The sequence below is a fragment of the Muscardinus avellanarius genome, assembly GCF_963383645.1.
Source record: "Muscardinus avellanarius genome assembly, chromosome: 3".
Taxonomy (NCBI): domain Eukaryota; kingdom Metazoa; phylum Chordata; class Mammalia; order Rodentia; family Gliridae; genus Muscardinus; species Muscardinus avellanarius.
The window spans coordinates 113,177,688-113,198,648 of record NC_137788.1 but is presented as its reverse complement, the minus strand read 5'-3'; the positions used below and the strand labels follow the sequence as shown (position 1 = coordinate 113,198,648).

The 20,961-nt window shown below is 38.5% G+C and overlaps 1 protein-coding gene across 1 annotated transcript; it reads left to right on the top strand.

The window, feature by feature from the left end:
• Positions 1 to 2,048: 2,048 nt before the first annotated feature.
• On the top strand, positions 2,049 to 20,328 carry TSACC (TSSK6 activating cochaperone; the record flags this gene model as incomplete). The annotated part of the gene is made up of 3 exons (XM_080690728.1): positions 2,049 to 2,085; positions 16,276 to 16,419; positions 20,120 to 20,328. The coding sequence occupies 3 exons, from the start codon at positions 2,049 to 2,051 to the stop codon at positions 20,326 to 20,328; spliced, it is 390 nt and encodes a 129-aa protein (XP_080546854.1).
• Positions 20,329 to 20,961: the final 633 nt, after the last annotated feature.

Here is a 20,961-nt window from a genome sequence, read left to right as displayed (position 1 = left end):
TTTTTTATTCTTTGTTTTGAAACAAGGTCTCACTGAGTTACAAATGGCCTCACTAGGTCGCTGAGGCTGCCCAAGAACCGCGATCCTCCTGTCTCAGCCTCCAGAAAGCTGGGGTTATAAGCATGCACCACCACCCCAGCTCTGGTTGCCAAGTTTTAAAATGATCACACTTGCCGGGCGTGGTGGCGCATGCTGGTAATCCGCTGGACAGGAAAAAGACTCATACAGAAGAAATGAGACACGTAGAGAACACGAAAAGTAACTGCCTGTTCTTAAGGATTGAATCTGATCCATTTTGTCCAGAAAAAAAGAAAAGGAAAACAGTAATAATAGAAATAATTTATTTTCTAACTAGTGAAGGAGATGTAAAAGGAGCAATTTAAAAACAGAACCAGAGCCAGGCGTAGTGGCGCACGCTTGTAATCCCAGCATTCAGGAGGGCCCTCTGCAACTCAGCGAAACCCTGTTTCAAAATAAAGAATAAAAAATAGGGTTGGGGACATAGTTCGGAGGTAGAATGCCCCCGGCTTCCATCCCCAGTACCAGAAAGAAAAAAAAAAAGAGTCAGATGTGGTGGCACAGGCTAGTAATCCCAGTACTTGGGCTACTGACACAGGAGGTTTGCAGGTTCGAAGGCAGCCTCAGCAAGTAGTGATATTCTGACCAACCTAGTGGAACCCTGTTTCCAAACAAACAAAACAGGGCTGGGGTGTAGTTTTGAGGTAGAATGCCCCTGCATTCAATCTCCAGCACCCCACCAAAACACACACACACGCACACACACACCCCAGAAACAGAGTACTCTTTCACACGTCCTTCCCAAATTGGACAGCCTGAGATCTCCTGGAGAGAATTTATGAGATTGTCAAAAGTAAAAATAATAGCATGAAAGGGGAGTGATGAGTCAGCCTGGGCCACCCCCCAAGCCATTTTGGCATGGGGCTGTAACTATTTTCTGTATTTCTATCTTTTAAAAAAAATAATAGTATGAAAGCTGGGCGTGGCGGCACACGCTTGTTATACCAGCATTTGGGAGGCTGAGACAGGAGGATCTGAGTTCTTGGCCAGCCTCAGCTACTTAGTGAGGCCCTTTGCAACTCAGTGAGACCCTGTTTCAAAAATAAAAAATAAAGCCGGGCATGGTGGCACACGCTTGTAATCCCCGCGCTTGGGAGGCTGAGACAAGAGGATTGCACGGGTTCGAAGTCAGCCTCAGCTACTTAGTGAGGCTCTCAGCAACTTAGTGAGACCCTGTTTCCAATATATATATGGTCTGGGAGTATAGCCCAGAGGTAGAAAGCCTCTGGGTTTCACCCCTAGTAACACCAAAAAAAAAAAAAAAAAAAAAAGAATAAAATGTAGGGCTGTGAGTGTAGCTCAGAGGTAGAATGCTCCTGGGTTCCATCCCCAGTACTGAAAAAAAAAAAAGAAAGAAAAAGAAAAGAAGCTGTTCGTGGTGGCGCATGCTTGTAATCCCAGTACTTGGGAGGCTGAGACAGGAGGATAGCACAGGTTTAAAGCCAGACTCAGCCACTTAGTGAGGCTCTCAGTAACTCAGTGAGACCCTGTTTCCAAATAAAAAATATAAAATAGGTCAGGACTATAGCTCGGAGATAGAAGGCCTCTGAGTTCCATCCCCAGTACTACAAAAAAAAAAAAAAAAAGAAAGAAAGAGAAGAAAAATAAAAAATACCATGAAGCTAGATGTGGTAGCATTTGCCTGTTATTTCAGTACTTGGGAGGCTGAGACAGAGGATTGCAGGTTTGAAGCCAGCCTTGGCAACTTAGCAAGCCTGGCAGCAACTTTGTGAGATCCTGTTTTCAAGTGAAAAAATAGGGCTAGGGGTGGATCTCAAAGGTAGAATGTCCCTGGATTCCAACCCCAGCACCACAAATAAAAAGGGCTAAGGCTGTAACTCAGAGTAGAATGCCCATGGGTTCAATACTTAGCACAAAATGATGATGGTGATGATGATGATAGCAGCGTGGGTTGTTTGTTCATGTGATGCTCTGATTCTTTCCCAGGCACCACACCTGTTGGTGTTCAGATGGAGCCGCACACTAGTCATCCTACTAACGGAAAAGGTGTGTGTTGGAAGCCCTACTTCCTCTCCCTTAAAAGTCAGACCTCCCTAATTGCTCAGCTTTTGGGGAAATGATACTAGTTGTCTGTATGCTTTTTCCTGTTACTCAGTTAATTGAGAAGTATTTGTGCTTTCTGCATTCCTACAGCAATGCTCCAGTGCCTAGAACTGGGTCTTTTAAGTAATAGTAGATGCTCAATAATTATTTATTGAATTTGAATGAATGTATTCTTCCTTTGTATCTCTTCTGAATATATATATATATATATATATATATATATATATACCCTATTTACAAATAAAATATGAAAAAATAGGTCTGGGGGTATAGCTGGAGATAGAAAGCCTCTGATTTCCATCCCCAGTACAACAACAACAACAACAACAAAAGAATTATAAATATATATAATATATAATATATTGTAATATATAACATATAATATTTTTATATTATAGTATTTGTATATATATTGTGTGTGTGTGTGTGTGTGTGTGTGTGTGTGTGTGTGTGGTTCTGGGGGTGGAACCCAGGGCATTCTGCCTCCAAGCTACACCCCCAGCACAATTCTTCTCTTTTTTGTGGTACTAGGGATGGAACCCAGGGGCTTTTCTACCTCCAGGCTATGCTCCCAGACCTATTTTTTTTTTTTTTATATTTTATTAGAAACAGGGTCTCACTAAGTTGCTGAGAGCCTCACTTAGTAGCTGAGGCTGGCTTTGAACCTGTGTGGTCCTCCTGTTAGTCTTCCAAGCACCAATATGACAAGCATGTACCACCACACCCGGCTTTTATTCTTTATTTTGAAACAGGGTTTCACTGAATTGCAAAGAGCCTCACTAAGTAGCTGAGGCTGTCCATGAACTGCTGTCCTCCTGTCTCAGCCTCCTAAATGCTGGGATTACAAGTGTGCGCCACCACCCCCGGCTTTTATTTTTCATTTTGAAACAGGATCTCACTAGATTGATGAGAGTCTCCCTACTTGCTGAAGCTGTCCTCGAACCTGTCATCCTCCTGTCTCAGCCTCCCAAGTACTGGGATTACAAGTGTGTGCCTCCAGGCTTGGCTAGAGCCTGTCCTCTTAACTATAGGTAGAGTAGATTACTGTATATGAGAGACACACCATGACATGGTGGCTTAGACATAAGTTAACTGTCTCTTTTTAGAGAGTATAGAACAACGGTAAAGAACATGACTTTGGAGTCAAAAGGCCCACACATTTCATCCTAGCACTGCCATAGGCCAGTTGTGGAGTCTTGAGAAATTTTCCTAACATAAGTTTCTTCAAATAAACTTAGTGAAGGTGGTGCATACTTGTAATCTCAGCATTCAGGAGGCTGAGACAGGAGAATTGTGGTTGGTTAGAGGACAGCCTCAGCTACAACTTAGTGAGGCCCTTTGCAACTCAATGAGACCCTGTTTCAAAATAAAGAATAAAAATAGGGCTGGGGTGTGGCTCAGAGGCAGAATGCCCCTGGGTTCCATTCCCAGTACTGCAAATTAATTAATTAATTAATAAGCTTAGTGAGGTACTCCACTACTTAGTGACACCCTGTTTCAAACTGAAAATTAAATAGGCCAGGGGAGCCAGGCATGGTGATCCATGCTTATAAACACAGCACTTAGAAGGGTGAGACAGGAGGATTGCAGATCTGTGGCCAGCCTCAACTACTTAGTGAGGCCCTCCACAATTCAGAAAAGACATGTTTCAAAATAATAAATTAAAAAATTAGGGCTGAGAGCTTGGCGTGGTGGTGTACACTTGTAATCCCAGTACCTAGGAGGATGAGACAGGAAGGTTGCCAGTTCAAGGATAGCCTCAGCAAGTAGTGAGATTCTCATCAATCCAGAGAGATCCTGTTTAAAAAAAAATAATAAAGCCAGGCGTGGTGGCACATGCTTGTAATCCCAGCATTTGGGAGGCTGAGACTGGAGGATTGCGGTTCGCGGACCAGCCTCAGCTACTTAGTGAGGCCCTCGCAACTTAGTGAGACCCTGTTTCAAAATAAAGAAAATAAAGAATAAAAAAATAGGGCAGGGGATGTTGCTTGGAGGTCAAATGGTTCCATCCCCAGACCCACACACACAAAAAAAGGAATAAAAAAAAAATAGGGTAGGGCTGTAGCTCAGAGATCAGATGCCCCTGGGTTCTATCCCCAGACCAGTAAAAAAAAAAAAAAAGGGCTGGAGGTGTAGCTCAGAGATAGAATGCCCCTAGTTTCAATACCTAGAATAAACTAAATAATATAACAGTTCGTAAACGAATCATGGCACACACACAAAAAAAACAACAACCAACCAACCAAACAAAACAAAATAAGCCAGGTGTGGTGGCACCTGCTTGTAATTCCAGGACTTGGAGGCAGAGACAAGAAGATCACAAGTTTGAAGCCAGCCTCAGCAGCTTAATGAGTCCCTCCATAACTTAGTAAGACCCTGTTTCCAAATAAAATATGAACATATAGGTCTGGTGTGTAGCTGGAGATAGAAGGACTCAGAGTTCCATCCCTAATACAACTTAAATATAAATATATACCCCAATACAACTTAAATATATATATATACCCAATACAAATTAAATATATATATATCCCCAACAAACTTAAAATTATATATATATATATATATCCCCAATACAACATATATATATATATATATATCCCCAATACAACTTAAATATATATATATCCCCAATACAACTGAAATATATATATATATCTATATATATATATATCTCCCCAATATAACTGAAATATATATATTCCCAATACAACTGAAATATATATATTCCCAATACAACTGAAATATATATATATATATATCCCCAATACAACTTAAATATATATATATATCCACAATACAACTTAAATCTGTATATCCACAATACAACTTAAATCTATATATATATCCCCAATACAACTGAAATATATATATATCCCCAATACAACTTAAATATATATATCCCCAATACAACTTAAATACATATATATATCCCCAATACAACTTAAATCTCTTTATATATATCCCCAATACAACTGAAATATATATATAAATATATATTCCCAATACAACTTAAATATATGTATATACCCCAATACAACTTAAATATATATATATATATATATATATATATATATATATATCTCCAATAAAATTAAATATATATATCCCCAACAAACTTAAATTTATTTATTTTTTGTTATTATTTTTTTGGTGGTACTGGGGATCCTGGAAGCCCTTCTACCTCTGGGCTACACTCCCAGACCTATTTTTACATTTTTATTTGGAAACAGGGTCTCCTAAGCCAGCGCACGGCTGGCTTCGAACCTACGTGATCCTCCTGTCTCTGCCTCCCAAGCACGGGGATTACAAGCATGCGCCACCACACCCGGCCAAACTTAAATTTATATATATATCTCCTCAATACAACTTAAATATATATATGTGTATATATATATATCCCCAATACAACTTAAATATATATATTCATAATACAACTTAAATATATATATCCCCAATACAACTTAAATATATATATTCATAATACAACTTAAATATATATATATCCCCAATACAACTTAAATCTATATATATCCCCAATACAACTGAAATATATATATATCCCCAATATAATTTAAATCTATCTATATATATATCCCCAAAACAACTTAAATTATATATATATATCCCCAATACAACTGAAATATATATATATATCCCCATAAAACTAAAAAAATATATATATATCTCCAATACAACTGAAATATATATATATGCCCAATAACAACTGAAATATATATATATTCCCAACTCAACTGAAATATATATATATACACACACATATATATATCCCCGATACAACTTAAATATATATATATATATCCCCAATACAACTGAAATATATATATATATCCCCATAAAACTAAAAAAATATATATATATATCTCCAATACAACTGAAATATATATATATGCCCAATAACAACTGAAATATATATATATTCCCAACTCAACTGAAATATATATATATACACACACATATATATATCCCCAATACAACTTAAATATATATATATATATCCCCAATACAACTGAAATATATATATATATGTCCACAATACAACTTAAATACATATATATATCCACAATACAACTTAAATCTATATATATATCCCCAATACAACTGAAATATATATATATCCCTAATACAACTGAAATATATATCTCCAATACAACTTAAATCTATATATATATATCCCCAATACAACTTAAATATATATATCCCCAATACAATTTAATATATATATATCGCCAATACAACTGAAATATATATATCCCCAATACAACTTAAATATATATATATCCCCAATACAACTTAAATCTATATATATATATCCCCAATACAACTTAAATACATATATATATCCCCAATACAACTGAAATCTCTCTCTATATATATCCCCAATACAACTGAAATATATATATCCCCAATATAACTTAAATATATATATCCCCAATACAACTTAAATATATATATCCTCAATACAACTTAAATATATATATATATATATCCCCAATACAACTTAAATATATATATATCCCCAATACAATTTAATATATATATATATCGCCAATACAACTTAAATATATATATATCCCCAATACAACTTAAATATATATATATATATATATCCCCAATACAACTTAAATATATATATCCCCAATATAATTTAAATCTATATATATATATCCCCAATACAACTTAAATTATATATATATCTTCAATACAACTGAAATATATATATATGCCCAATACAACTGAAATATATATATATATATTCCCAACTCAACTGAAATATATATATACACACATATATATATATCCCCAATACAACTTAAATATATATATATATATCCCAATACAACTGAAATATATATATATATATGTCCACAATACAACTTAAATACATATATATATATCCACAATACAACTTAAATCTATCTATCTATCTATATATCCCCAATACAACTGAAATATATATATATATCCCCAATACAACTGAAATATATATATATCCCCAATACAACTTAAATATATATATCTCCAATACAACTTAAATCTATATATATATATATATCCCCAATACAACTTAAATACATATATATATATCCCCAATACAACTGAAATCTCTCTCTATATATATATCCCCAATACAACTGAAATATATATATCCCCAATACAACTTATATATATATCCCCAATACAACTTAAATATATATATCCTCAATACAACTTAAATCTATCTATATATATATCCCCAATACAACTTAAATATATATATATCCCCAATACAATTTAATATATATATCCCCAATACAACTGAAATATATATATATTTCCCAATACAACTGAAATATCTATATATCCCCAATACAACTTAAATATATATATATTTCCCAATACAACTTAAATATATATATCCCCAATACAACTTAAATATATATATATATATCTCCAATACAACTGAAATATATATATATATATATCCCAAACTCAACTGAAATATATATATACACACACACACACACACACACACACATATATATATATATATCCCCAATACAAGTTAAATATATATATATATATCCCCAATATAACTTAAATATATATGTCCCCAATACAACTTAAATACATATATATATATCCCAAATACAACTTGAACCTGTATATATATCCCCAATACAACTGAAATATATATATACATATATATATGTATATATATATATCAAACTCAAGTGAAATATATATATCCCCAATACAACTTAAATATGTATATATATATACCCAATACAACTTAAATATGTATATATATTTATTTTTTATTTTTTTATTTTTTTATTGTAATTTTATTTTATTTTTATTTTATTTTATTTTATTTTTTTGGTGCATTGTAATCATATATCACATTGGAATACAAGACTTTGAGAGGATATACAAGCACACATCATCCAATTAGCCCTCATCCAGCCCCCATCCCATTCCCTCCCCCTCCCTCGATACCATGCTTTTTTGGTGATTAACTTTGATAAATTTGTTTATGTACCTCCTGCGTTTTAAAGAGATCCATCTTCCCCTATTCCATACCCTCTGATTGGTCACCTTAGTTGCTTCACTATAGGGCCCTTTCTATAGCTTGACCTCTTCCTGTTGCCCCTTTCCTCCTAGTTTTTGCTGATTAGGGGAAGCATCTGATTTTTATTTTCTGCGATATTTCTCTGTGCATGCCGTGTTGCAAGTACCGATCCCACTCTTGACGGCCCCAGTAGTGGCCTGGCTACCCGGTGGACTAATCCAGACCTCACTGGCTCAAGCAGTGGCCTTGCCTCATGGGAGGCCCCGATTCTGGTCTCACTGGCCCCGACACCAGCCTAACCCCTCAGCTGGCTCCAATCCTGGTCTCGTTGGCCCCAGCACTGACCTAGCCTCAAGGCAGGCTCTGATACTGGCCTCGGCGGCCTTAGTAGCGGCCTTGGCTCACGGAAGGCTCCAATGTCGGCCGCTGGCCCTGGCACTGGCCTAACCCCTCGGCAGGCTCTGATCCTGGCCTTAGAGGCCCCAGCTCCGGCCTTGCCTCATGGCAGGCTCCCATTACAGCCTTGCTGGCCCCGGCATCGGCCTAACCCCTTGGCAGGCTCCGATTCCAGCCTCGGAGGCCCCTGTAGCGGCCTTGCCTCACAGCAGGCTCTGATGCCAGCCATTGGCCCCGGCACCAGCCTAACACCTCAGCAGGCTCTTATCCCGGCCTCGGAAGCCCCAGCATCGGCCTTGCCTCACGGCAGGCTCCGATGCTGGCCGCTGGCCCCGGCATCGGCCTAACCCCTTGGCAGGCTCCAATCCCAGCCTCGGAGGCCCCAGTAGCAGCCTTGCCTCACGGCAGGCTCCAATGCCAGTCATTGGCCCCGGCACCGGCCTAACCCCTCGGCAGGCTCCGATCCCGGCCTCGGAGGCCCCAGCACCGGCCTTGCTTCACGGTGAGCTCTGAACTCGGCCTTGCTAGCCCCAGCACCGGCCTAACCCCTCGGCAGCTTCCGATCCCAGCCTTGAAGGCCCCAGCACCGGCCTTGCCTCACGGCAGGCTCCGATCCCAGCCTCACTGGCCCCAGCATCAGCCTAACCCCTTGGCAGGCTCTGGTCTCGGTCTCAGTGGCCCCAGTAGTGGCCTTGCCTCATGGCAGGCTCTGATGTCGGCCATTGGCCTCGGCACCAGCCTAACCCCTTGGCAGGCTCCGGTCCCTGCCTCGAAGTCCCCAGCACCGGCCTTGCCTCATGGCAGGCTCCGATCCCAGCCTTGCTGGCCCTGGCACTGGCCTAACTCCTTGGCAGGCTCCAATCCTGGCCGCGAAGGCCCCAGCACCGGCCTGGCCTCACGGCAGGCTTCAATCCCAGCCTCACTGGCCCCAGCACCGGCCTAACCCCTCAGCAGGCTCTGATCCCGGCCTCGGAGGCTCCAGCACCGGCCTTGCCTCACGGCAGGCTCCAAACCCAGCTTTGGTGTGTCCGTTGCCGGCCTCACCCCTCGGCAGGCTCATTCCGAGCACCCTCTTCGCCCAACCAATTGTCCCACATTCTCAAGGTGCGTGGTGGTAGCATTCTGCCTCTGGGGTTATTATTTCAAAGGTTCCAGGTGTAATGCATCAGATCTCTGCCTCCCCTGAGTACTGGCCACTGCCACTGCCACTGCTTCCACCATTTCAAATCTTTCCCAAGCTCTTTTTCTACTCTGAATGTTGTCCAGTGTTCCTAAGCATGTGTGATGGTAGTATTCAACATTTGGTGTAATTTCTCCAAAAAAATAAGGTTGGTAGGATCCCATTTCTGCTTCTCCTGAATACAAGTCTCCACCGCCATCGCGGAGTCTGCTTTCAACACCGCCTTTCTCCTTGGTGTCTGCTAAACTCTCTCCTTACAGGTGATGTCCAAAATTCTTAAAAATATAGAGAAACAGCAGTCCTCCTTCACGGGAAATTTTTCCATAAGTTCCAGTGCATTTGGATAAGTTTTGTCTGCATCTCCAGTGTCCTGGCATCTGCCACGGCCTTCTTAACCCCTCTCCAATATTTTTCTTTTTCTTTTTCTTTTCCTTTTTCTTTTTCTTTTTTAATAAGAGAAGACAGTATGTGTGGTTTGAGGAGGTAGAGGGATCAGGCACTCAGTAGCACTGTGACACAGCCCGGTTTCCCCATGGGTCCAGCGTGCTCCGCACTACTCCACCTGGGGCCCAGAGTCCTGCGACCTGGCCCGGCTGTTCTGGGGTTCGGCGTGCCCCGCCCGACCTTGCCCAGGACCCAGGGTCTTACTGGGCCCGGTTTCTCCAGGGGTCTGGCGTGCTACGCGCGGTCCGGCCTGGGGCCCAGAGTACCGCGACCCGGGCCCCGGCTCTCTATTTTTTTCTAATACAACTTAAAAAAAAAATATATATATATATATATATATACATATATATATATATCCCCAATACAACTTAAATATATATATTTCCCGAATAAAACACACACACACACATATATATATATATATATATCCCCAATACAACTTAAATATATATATATTTCCTAACAACTTAAATATATATATATATATATATATATACCCAATACAACTTATATATATCTCTCTCGAACACAACTTAAATATATATATATATCTCGAATACAACTTAAATATATATCTATATCTCAAATACAACTTAAATATATATATATCCCCAATACAACTTAAATATATATATATCCCCAATACAACTGAAATATATATACATATATATATCCCCAATACAACTGAAATATATATACATATATATATCCCCAATACAACTGAAATATATATATATCCCCAATACAACTGAAATATATATATATCCCCAATACAACTGAAATATATATATATATTTCCAATACAACTGAAATATATATATATATCCCCAATACAACTTGAATATATATATTTCCCAATACAACTGAAATAAATATATATATATATTTCCAATACAACTTAAATTTATCTATATATATATCCCCCAAAACAGAAATACACACAAACACACACACACACACACACACACACACACACACACATATATATCCCCAATTCAACGGAAATATATATATCTCCAAAACAACAGAAATATATATATATATATATATATATATATATCCCCAATACAACATAAATACATATCCCCAATACAACTGAAATATATATATATCGCCAATACAACTGAAATATATATATATCCCCAATACAACTGAAATATATATATCCCAAATAAAACTGAAATATATATATATCTCCCAATACAATTTAATATATATATCACCAATACAACTTAAATATATATATATATATACAAATATATATATATATCTCCCCAATACAACTTAAATATATATCTCCCCAATACAACTTAAATAATATATATATGTCCCCAATACAACTTAAATACATATATATTCCCAATACAACTGAAATATATATATATCCCCAATACAACTGAAATATATATAAATAACCCCAATACAACTCAAATATATATATATCCCCAATACATTTAATATATATATATATATCCCCACTACAACTTAAAATATATATATGTATATATCCCCACTACAACTTACAACTTAAATATATATATCCCCATACAACATATATATATATATATATCCAAAATACAACTTAAATATATATATACCCAATACAACTTAAATATATATATATATATATCCCATACAACTTAAATAATATATACATATGTCCCCAATACAACTGAAATATATATATATTTATCCTTGATACAACTGAAATATATATATATATATATATATATATATATATATATATATCCCCAATACAACTGAAATACATATATATATATCCCAAACACAACTGAAATATATATATATATCCCCAATACAACTTAAATAGATATATATCCCCAATACAACTTAAATATATATATCCCCAATACAACTTAAATATATATATATATCTCCAATACAACTGAAATATATATATCCCCAATACTACTTAAATATATATATCCCAAATACAACTGAAATATATATGTATATCCCCGATAAAACTGAAATATATATATCCAATACAGCTGAAATATATATATATCCCCAATACAACTTAAATATATATATTTCCCCATACAACTTAAATATATGTATATATATATATATATATCCCCAATACAAATTAAATATATGTATATATATTTCCAATACAAATTAAATTTATCTATATATTATCCCCAATACAACTGCAATATATACATATCCCCAATACAATGGAAAAAAAATATATATCCCCAATACAACTTAAATATATATATCCCCAATAAAACTGATATATATATCCCCAATATAACTTAAATATATATATATGTCCCCAATACAACTTAAATACATATATATATCCCAAATACAACTTGAACATATATATATATATATATATATATATATATATATATATATATACCGAATACAACTGAAATATATATATACATATATATATATATCCCAATACAACTGAAATATATATATATCCTCAATACAACTTAAATAGATATATATCCCCAATACAACTGAAATATATATATATATCCCAATACAAATTAAATCTATATATATATCCCGAATACAACTGAAATATATATATATATATCCCCAATACAACTTAAATATATATATGTATATCCCCAATACAAGTTAAATATATATATATCCCGAATACAATTTAAATATATATATATCCCCAATACAATTGAAATATATATATGTTTATATATATATCTCCAACTCAACTAATATATATATATATATATATTCCTAATACAGCTGAAATATATATACATATCCCCAATACAACAAATATATATATATATATATCCCCAATACCACTTATATATATATATCCCCAATACCACTTATATATATATATATCCCCAATACAACTGAAATACATATATAAATATATCCCCAACTCAACTGAAATATATATATATATATATATATATTCCCCAATACAACTTAAATATATATATCCCCAATACAACTTAAATATATATATATCCCCAATACAATTTAAATATATATATAATCCCCAATACATCTTAAATCTATATATATATATATTTATCTCCAATACAACTGAAATATATATATATACATATATATCCTCAATACAACTTAAATAGATATATATCCCCAATACAACTGAAACATATATATATATATCCCAATACAAATTAAATCTATATATATATATCCCCAATACAAGTAAATATATATATATATATATATCCCGAATACAACTTAAATATATATATATCCCCAATACAACTGAAATATATATATATATCCCCAATACAACTGAAATATATATATATATATCAATACAACTGAAATATATATATATCCCGAATACAACTGAAATATATATATATCCCCAATACAATTGAAATATATATATATCAATACAACTGAAATATATATATATATATATTTATCCCCAATACAACTGAAATATATATATATATATCCCAATACAACTGAAATATATATATATATCCCCAATACAACTGAAATATATATATAAATATATCCCCAACTCAACTGAAATATATATATATATATCCCCAATATAACTTAAATATATATATATCCCCCATACAACTTACATATATATATCCTGAATACAACTTAAATATATATAAATATCCTCAATACAACTTTAATATATATATATATCCCCAATACAACTTAAATATATATATATATATGTATATATTCCCAATACAACTTATATATATATATATATATATATATATATATATATATATATATATATACCCAATACAACTTAAATATATATATATCCCCAATACAACTTAAATAAATATGAGTGTAGCTCAAGAGTAGAATGTCCCTGTTTTCAATCCCCAGTATCACAAAAACAAAATCAAACAGGCCATGGGTGTAGTTTGGAGGTTGAATGTCTCTGGGTTCATCCCCAGCACGCAAAACACAAAACTCTGACTAGGAGCTAGCAGAGTGGGCCATGCTTGTAATCCTACTACATGGGAGGCTGAGACAGGAGGATCAAAGGTTCAAAGCCAGCCTCAGCAACCTAGTGAGGTCCTTGGCAACTTAGTGAAACCCCACTTCAAATTTACACACACACACACACACACACACACACACACACACACACACACACACACACTGGAGCCCTAACTCCTTGATTAACAAAGGGATTTGGGGCTTATACAGTTGGGAGAGACGCTAAATAGTTCATAAAATAGGAATAAGAGCTGTAAAATCAGGGTACAGGGACTGGAACTAGGATTCAGTGTGTATTAATATATCTGTCTCTTTTCTCTCTCTCTCTTTTTTTTTTTTTTAAATTTTACGTGGTGCAGGGGATCGAACCCAGGGGTATTCTACCTCCAAGCTATACCTGCAGCCCTATTTTTTTTTTTTTTTTTTGGTACGTGAGATGGAACCCAGGGGCATTCTACCTCTGAGCTCTACCCCCAGCCCTATTTTTTATTCTTTATTTGGAAACAGGGTCTCACTGAGTTGCACAGGGCCTCGCTAAGTAGCTGAGGCTGTCCGTGAACCATGATCCTTCTGTCTCAGCCTCCCAAATGCTGGGATTACAAGCCTGCACCACCACGACCGGCATCTTTCTTCTTTCTAATTTTGTGTGTATCCACTTCTCGTGGTATACCAGCCAAATCCAATAGTTTCCATTGGGCTAGACTTTAAATATTCTCTGTGTTGCAAATCAGAAGAAAGAAATTTTTTTTGACACAGAATCCATATGCTGATCCCAGGGAATGGCTCTGGCCCAGTCCAAGTGTGGACCAATCACGGTTGCCACGGCAGGTGTGTGTGTGTGTGTGTGTGTGTGTGTGTGTGTGTGTGTGTGTGTGTGTGCCATGATTGGCTGGTGCTGGGTCCTAGCCAGTCCTCGCTGGGGAGAGGGGCTTCTTGCCAGTATGGCCTGGGACTTAGGGGAAAATAGTTTACCAGAGGCAAATAGTAGACCAGAAAACAGATGTCTGTGATGAGGCTCATCTACAAATCAACTTCTTTTTTCTAACTGAACTATTTTTACCAAAGGTAATTTATTTCCCCAGCTAAGCTTCTCTTCAGTGTCAGATGCCAGTGGCACACACCTATAACCCCAGTATTTGGGAGGCTAAGACACGAGGATCCTAAGTTTGAAGCCAGTCTCAGCAACTTAGTGAGGCTGTCAGCAATTTAGCACAACTCGGTTTCAAAATTAAAAGTAAGCCGGGCGTGGTGGCACACACTTGTAATCCCAGCATTCGGGAGGCTGAGACAGGAGGATCACAGGTTCGTGGACAGCTTCAGCTACCTATTAAAGCCTTTTGCAACTCAGTGAGAACCTGTTTCAAAATAAAGGATAAAAAATAGGGCTGGAGGTGTCTCCCAGAGGTAGAATGCCCCTGAGTTCCATCCCCAGTACTGAAAAAATAAATAAATTAATTAATTAAATTAAAATAGAGTTGAGAGTAAAGTTTGGAGGCAGAATGCCCCTAGGTTCAATCCTCAGCATCACAAAATAATAATGATAAAATAATAAATAAGGTGTGGTGGCTGGCATATGCCTGTAATCCCAGTACTTGGGAGCTGAGGCAGGAGAATCACGAATTTAAGGACAGACTCAAGTCGGGTGTGGTGGCGCACACTTGTCATCCCAGCATTCGGGAGGCTGAGAGCTGGAGGATCGTGGTTCGCAGACAGCCTCAGCTACTTAGTGAGGCCCTCTGCAACTCAGTGAGACCCTGTTTCAAAATAAAGAATAAAAAAATAGGGCAGGGGTATAGCTCGGAGGTCAAATGCCCCTGGGTTCCATCCCCATATCCCCCAAAATAATTAAAAAAAAGGACAGCCTCAGCAAGTAGTGAGACTCTCATCAACCTAGCAAGACACTGTTTCAAAAAAAAAAAAAAAAGCCTGGGGGTATAGCTCATAAGGGCATTCTATGAGGTAGAATGTCCCTGGGTTTGATCCCTGGTACCACAAATAAATAAATTAAAATTAAATTAAAAACAAATAATTAGGCTATTCCTTGTTGGGATGAACTTTGATTTAGATACCTCTGATTTTGTTCCAGCCAAAGAGGAAGGTAGTGCTGTGCCTCTTTGTCAAGCAAAACCCTTCCCCAGTTGTATTAATCTTCAAGAAAATTCCTCAACAACCACTTTCTTGGACATCCCGACAACAAAGCTGTCCTCAGGTAAGGTGTAGGGAGGGTTTCCCACATCCTCTCCCGGTGGCCTGGTGCCCGCTCTGCCCGAGAACCTCTAGACTTTTCACTGTTGCTTGCTTTTGCTTTCGCGGTAGTTCACTGATTATTTAGTTATTTTGATCTCATTTTCTTCCCAGTCCTACCATTTTATGTTATTTTCCTGCTGCTTAGCACCTCTGTTAGACTAGGCCGGCGTGAAGTGAAGACCTTACTGCTTGGATCATGTGCGTTAAAAGGCGGCTCCGGAGACAGCGAGTAACCACCAGCTCAGTCTCAGTTTGGTTTCAGTATTCATTTCCCCCTGGGGTAGTCAGTGGGTAGCTGAAATATCTATAGGGAGCCCAACACCAGAAAGTCATAACTCCTGCTTGTGAAGACATCAGAGTCTAACAAAGAAGTCAAGACCGTTAAATACAAAGCCACAGGCGATGTTGTCACTAAGGTTAAATATCTGAGAAACTGACTGATGAACCTAGGATAGTTGCAGTTAGACAACAGGAAGAACTATTTATTTATTTATTTATTTATTTATTTATTTATTTATTGTGGGTCTGAAGATGGAACCCAGGGTCATTGTACCTCTGAGTTGCACCCCCAGCCCTAGTTTTGATTCTTTAGTTTGAAACGGTCTCACCGAGTTACAAAGGGCCTCACTAAGTAGCTGAGGCTCTTTGTGAACCATGATCCTCTTGTCTCAGCCTCCCAAATGCTGGGATTGATTATAAGCCTGTGCCACCACGCCCGCTTCAGGAAGAACTTTAGGTCACTGCTGATTGCCATTAACAATTGCCATGCCAGGTTAGAGGAAGAGCTGAGATAGTTCTGAGTTCTCTTTATTATGCATTGTGAACCCAAGAGAATCCTACCTTGGGCCTATACTCCCAACCCCTTTGTATTTTTTTTATTGTTTTTTATTTTTGCAATACTGGGGATGGAACCCAGGGGCATTCTACTTCCTAGCTACACTCCCAGCCCTATTTTTTTATTCTTTATTTGAAACACAGTCTCACTGAGTTGCAGAGGGCCTCACTAAGTAGCTGAGACTGTCTGTGAACCGCGATCCTCTTGTCTCAGCCTCCCGAATGCTGGGATTACAAGTGCGCACCACCACGCCCGGCTTGTATTTTTTGTTTTGAAACAGGATCTCACTAGGTTGCTGAAAGTCACAATGTCGCTGAGGCTGTCCTCAAACCTGTGATCCTCCTGTCTCAGCCTCACAAGCACTGGACAACGGGTGTGTGCCACCACTTCCGGCTTCTCCTGAGCTCCTGACCAGGAAGTGGGGCCTCACACCAGACCTGACCAGCTGCTCACACAGTTTGTTGAACACTCATGAGCAGGTGCCCTTCCAAGTGCTGGACGACAGCAGTGAAGAGATGGGACAAAAACTGCCTTCCTGGAGCAGGTTATGTTCTAGAAGGGGATGGAGACAAAAATTAAATAAGTGGTTACAAAATAGATTGTATGATCATAAATGTTATGGGGAAAATGAAGTGAGGGAAAGGGGAATGAGTTTGAGTGATTGGCTTAAAATTAGAATAGAAGCTGGGCGTGCTGGTGCCTTGTAATCCCAGTACTTGGGAGACTGAGACAGGAGGATGGTGGGTTCGCAGACAGCCTCAACTACTTAGTGAGGCTCTTCACAACTCAGTGAGACCCTATTTCAAAATAAAGAATAAAAAGCTGGGCGTGGTGACACATGCTTGTAATCCCAGCGCTTGGGAGGCTGAGACAGGAGGATCGCACAGGTTCGAAGCCAGCCTCAGCTGCTTAGTGAGGCTCCCAGCAACTTAGTGAGACCCTGTTTCCAAATAAAATATAAAATAGGTCTGGGAGTGTAGCCTGGAGTAGAAAGCCTCTGGGTTCCACCCCCAGTACCACACACACAAAAAATGAATAGATAAATAAAAAATAAAAATAAGGCCGTGCACAGTGGTACACACTCTTAATCTCAGGATTCAGGAGGTGGAGACCGGAGGATCACGCTTTGCAGCCAGCCTCAGATCCTTAATGAGGCCCTTTGCAACTTAGTGAGACCCCGTTTCAAAATATTAAAAAAAGAAGCCGGGCGTGGTGGCGCACTCCTATCATCCCAGTACGTGGGAGGCTGAGACAGGAGGATTTCACAGGTTCGAAGCCAGCCTCAGCTACTTAGTGAGGCTCTTAGCAAATTAGTGAGACCCTATTTCCAAATAAAATATAAATTAGGTCTGGGAGTATAGCCTGGAGGTAGAAATGCCCCTGGGTTCCACCCCCAGTACCCATACACACATAAATAAATAAATAAATAAATAAATAAGTAAAAAGACTAAACCACACCCCAAAACCCCCCTAAAATATAAAAAGACTGAAAAGTAGGGCTGGGGGTGTAGCTTGGAGGTAGAATGCCCCTGGGTTATATCCCCAGTACCGCAAAATAAATAAATAAATAAAATAAAATAGGGCTGGGGTATAGATCAGAGGTACAGAGGAACCCTGGGTTCCATCCCCAGCACGACACACACACACACACACACACAAAAAAAAAAAAAGAATAAAAAATAGGGTTGGGGTGTAACTTAGAGGTAGAATGCCCCTGGGTTCAATCCCCAACACCATACACACACACACACACACACACACACACACACGTACGCGCGCACACACACACACACGCACGCATGCACGCATACACACACACAAATTAGAAGCTAGGCACAGCGATGCGAGTCTATGATCCCAGCTACTCTGGAGGCTGAGGCAGGAGGATCTCGAGGTCAAGGCCCTGACTGAGCAACTTAACAAGACTATGTCAAAATAAAAAAATGCAATGTGGTAGAGTGCCCCTGGGTTTCATTCTAGTACCCCAGAAATAAATAAGCTGGGTACAGTGGCAGATGCCTGTAATCCCACTACTTGGAAGGTTGAGACAGAAGAATCCCAGGTTCGAGGTTAGCCTCAGCAAGTAGTGAGACACTCGGCAATCTAGCAAGATCATTTCAGAATAAAAACAAAATAGGGCTGGGGGTGTAGCTTTGAGGTTGAATGCCCCTGGGTATAATCCCCAGTGCAAAATAAATTATTATTATTATTATCATTATTATTATTGTTGTTGCTACTATCTTATGGTCCGGGGATCAAGCCCAGGGACATCCTGTTTCTGAGATACACCCAAACCCTATTTTATTTTTATTTTGAAACAGGGCCTTGCTAGATTGATGAGAGTCTCACTCCTTGCTAGGACTGTCCTTGGAACTTGCGATTCTCCTGTCTCAGCCTCCCAAGTACTGGGATTACAGGTGTGCACCACTAAACACGGTTTAAATAAATTAAAATCGAGTGTAAGCTGAGCGTGGTGGCGCACGCTTGTCATCCCAGCATTTGGGAGGCTGAGAAGGGAGGATCAGGGATCACGACCAGCCTTAGCCACTTAATGAGGCCCTTTGCAACTCAGTGAGACCCTGTTTCAAAAATGAAGAATAAAAAATCATGCCGGGGGTATAGATTCAGAGGTAGAATGTCCCTGGGTTCCATCCCTAGTACCACCAAAAATAAATAAAATGAGTAACCGAGTAACCAGGTAAGTGTCACGGAGCAAAGGTGTGTCTGATTTGGGCTGGAAAGGGTAGAGCATCGTCTTGGAGCCTTCCAGCCTCAGCACACTACAGACTCTCCTTCCTTTGCACCTGCATGGCTCTCCCTCCAGGAGTTCATCACGAGCCCAAGGAATGCCTAGGACTTCTAGAATGTATGTATGCCAACCTCCAGCTCCAGACTCAGCTCGCCCAGCAACAGATGGCTATTTTGGAAAACTTACAAGCATCCGTGTCACTACTGGTTCCTGGGAGGGACAACAACAACCCCTCTCTCCCAGCCTTATCTGGTAATCTGGTTGAATCACGAGCCCCAATTCCATAAATGAATTGTGGAACAATATTACCGTGAATGTGGTTTTTTCTCCCACTCTTTTCTCACTGAGTCCTGGGTAGGATCTGGGCAGAGACGTTCCTTTCTTTTTCCTTTTGGTGCCTGTGTGCAGTCCTGGGAGTTGAACCCAGTGCCTTCTGCATGCGTGCGTGCTGAGTACGCAGGGTAACACTGAGCTACACCCTATAGCACGCCCACCCCTGGGCACGGCTGTTCAACAAGTGGTTACTTTGTTCACAAGTTCTTAATAAGTGTTCCCTGAGTGCAAACTATTGTATAAGGCCTCGGGGATGCATAGTATCCCCACCCCATTACTGTGTGTCTGTGTGTGTTACTTGGTACTGAACCCAGGGGTGTTCAACCTCTGAGCTATACCCCCCCAGTCCTGTTATTTATTTGTTTGTTTGTTTGTTTGTTTGTTTTGCAGTCCTGGGGGATGGAACCCAAGTGCATTCTACCTCCAAGCTATACCCCCAGCCCGATTTTTATTCTTTATTTTGAAACAGGGTCTTACTGAGTTGCAAAGGGCCTCATTAAGTAGCTGAGGCTGTCTGTGAACCACAGTCCTCCTGTCTTAGCCTCCCAAATGCTGGGATTACAAGCATGCACCACCACACCTGGCTG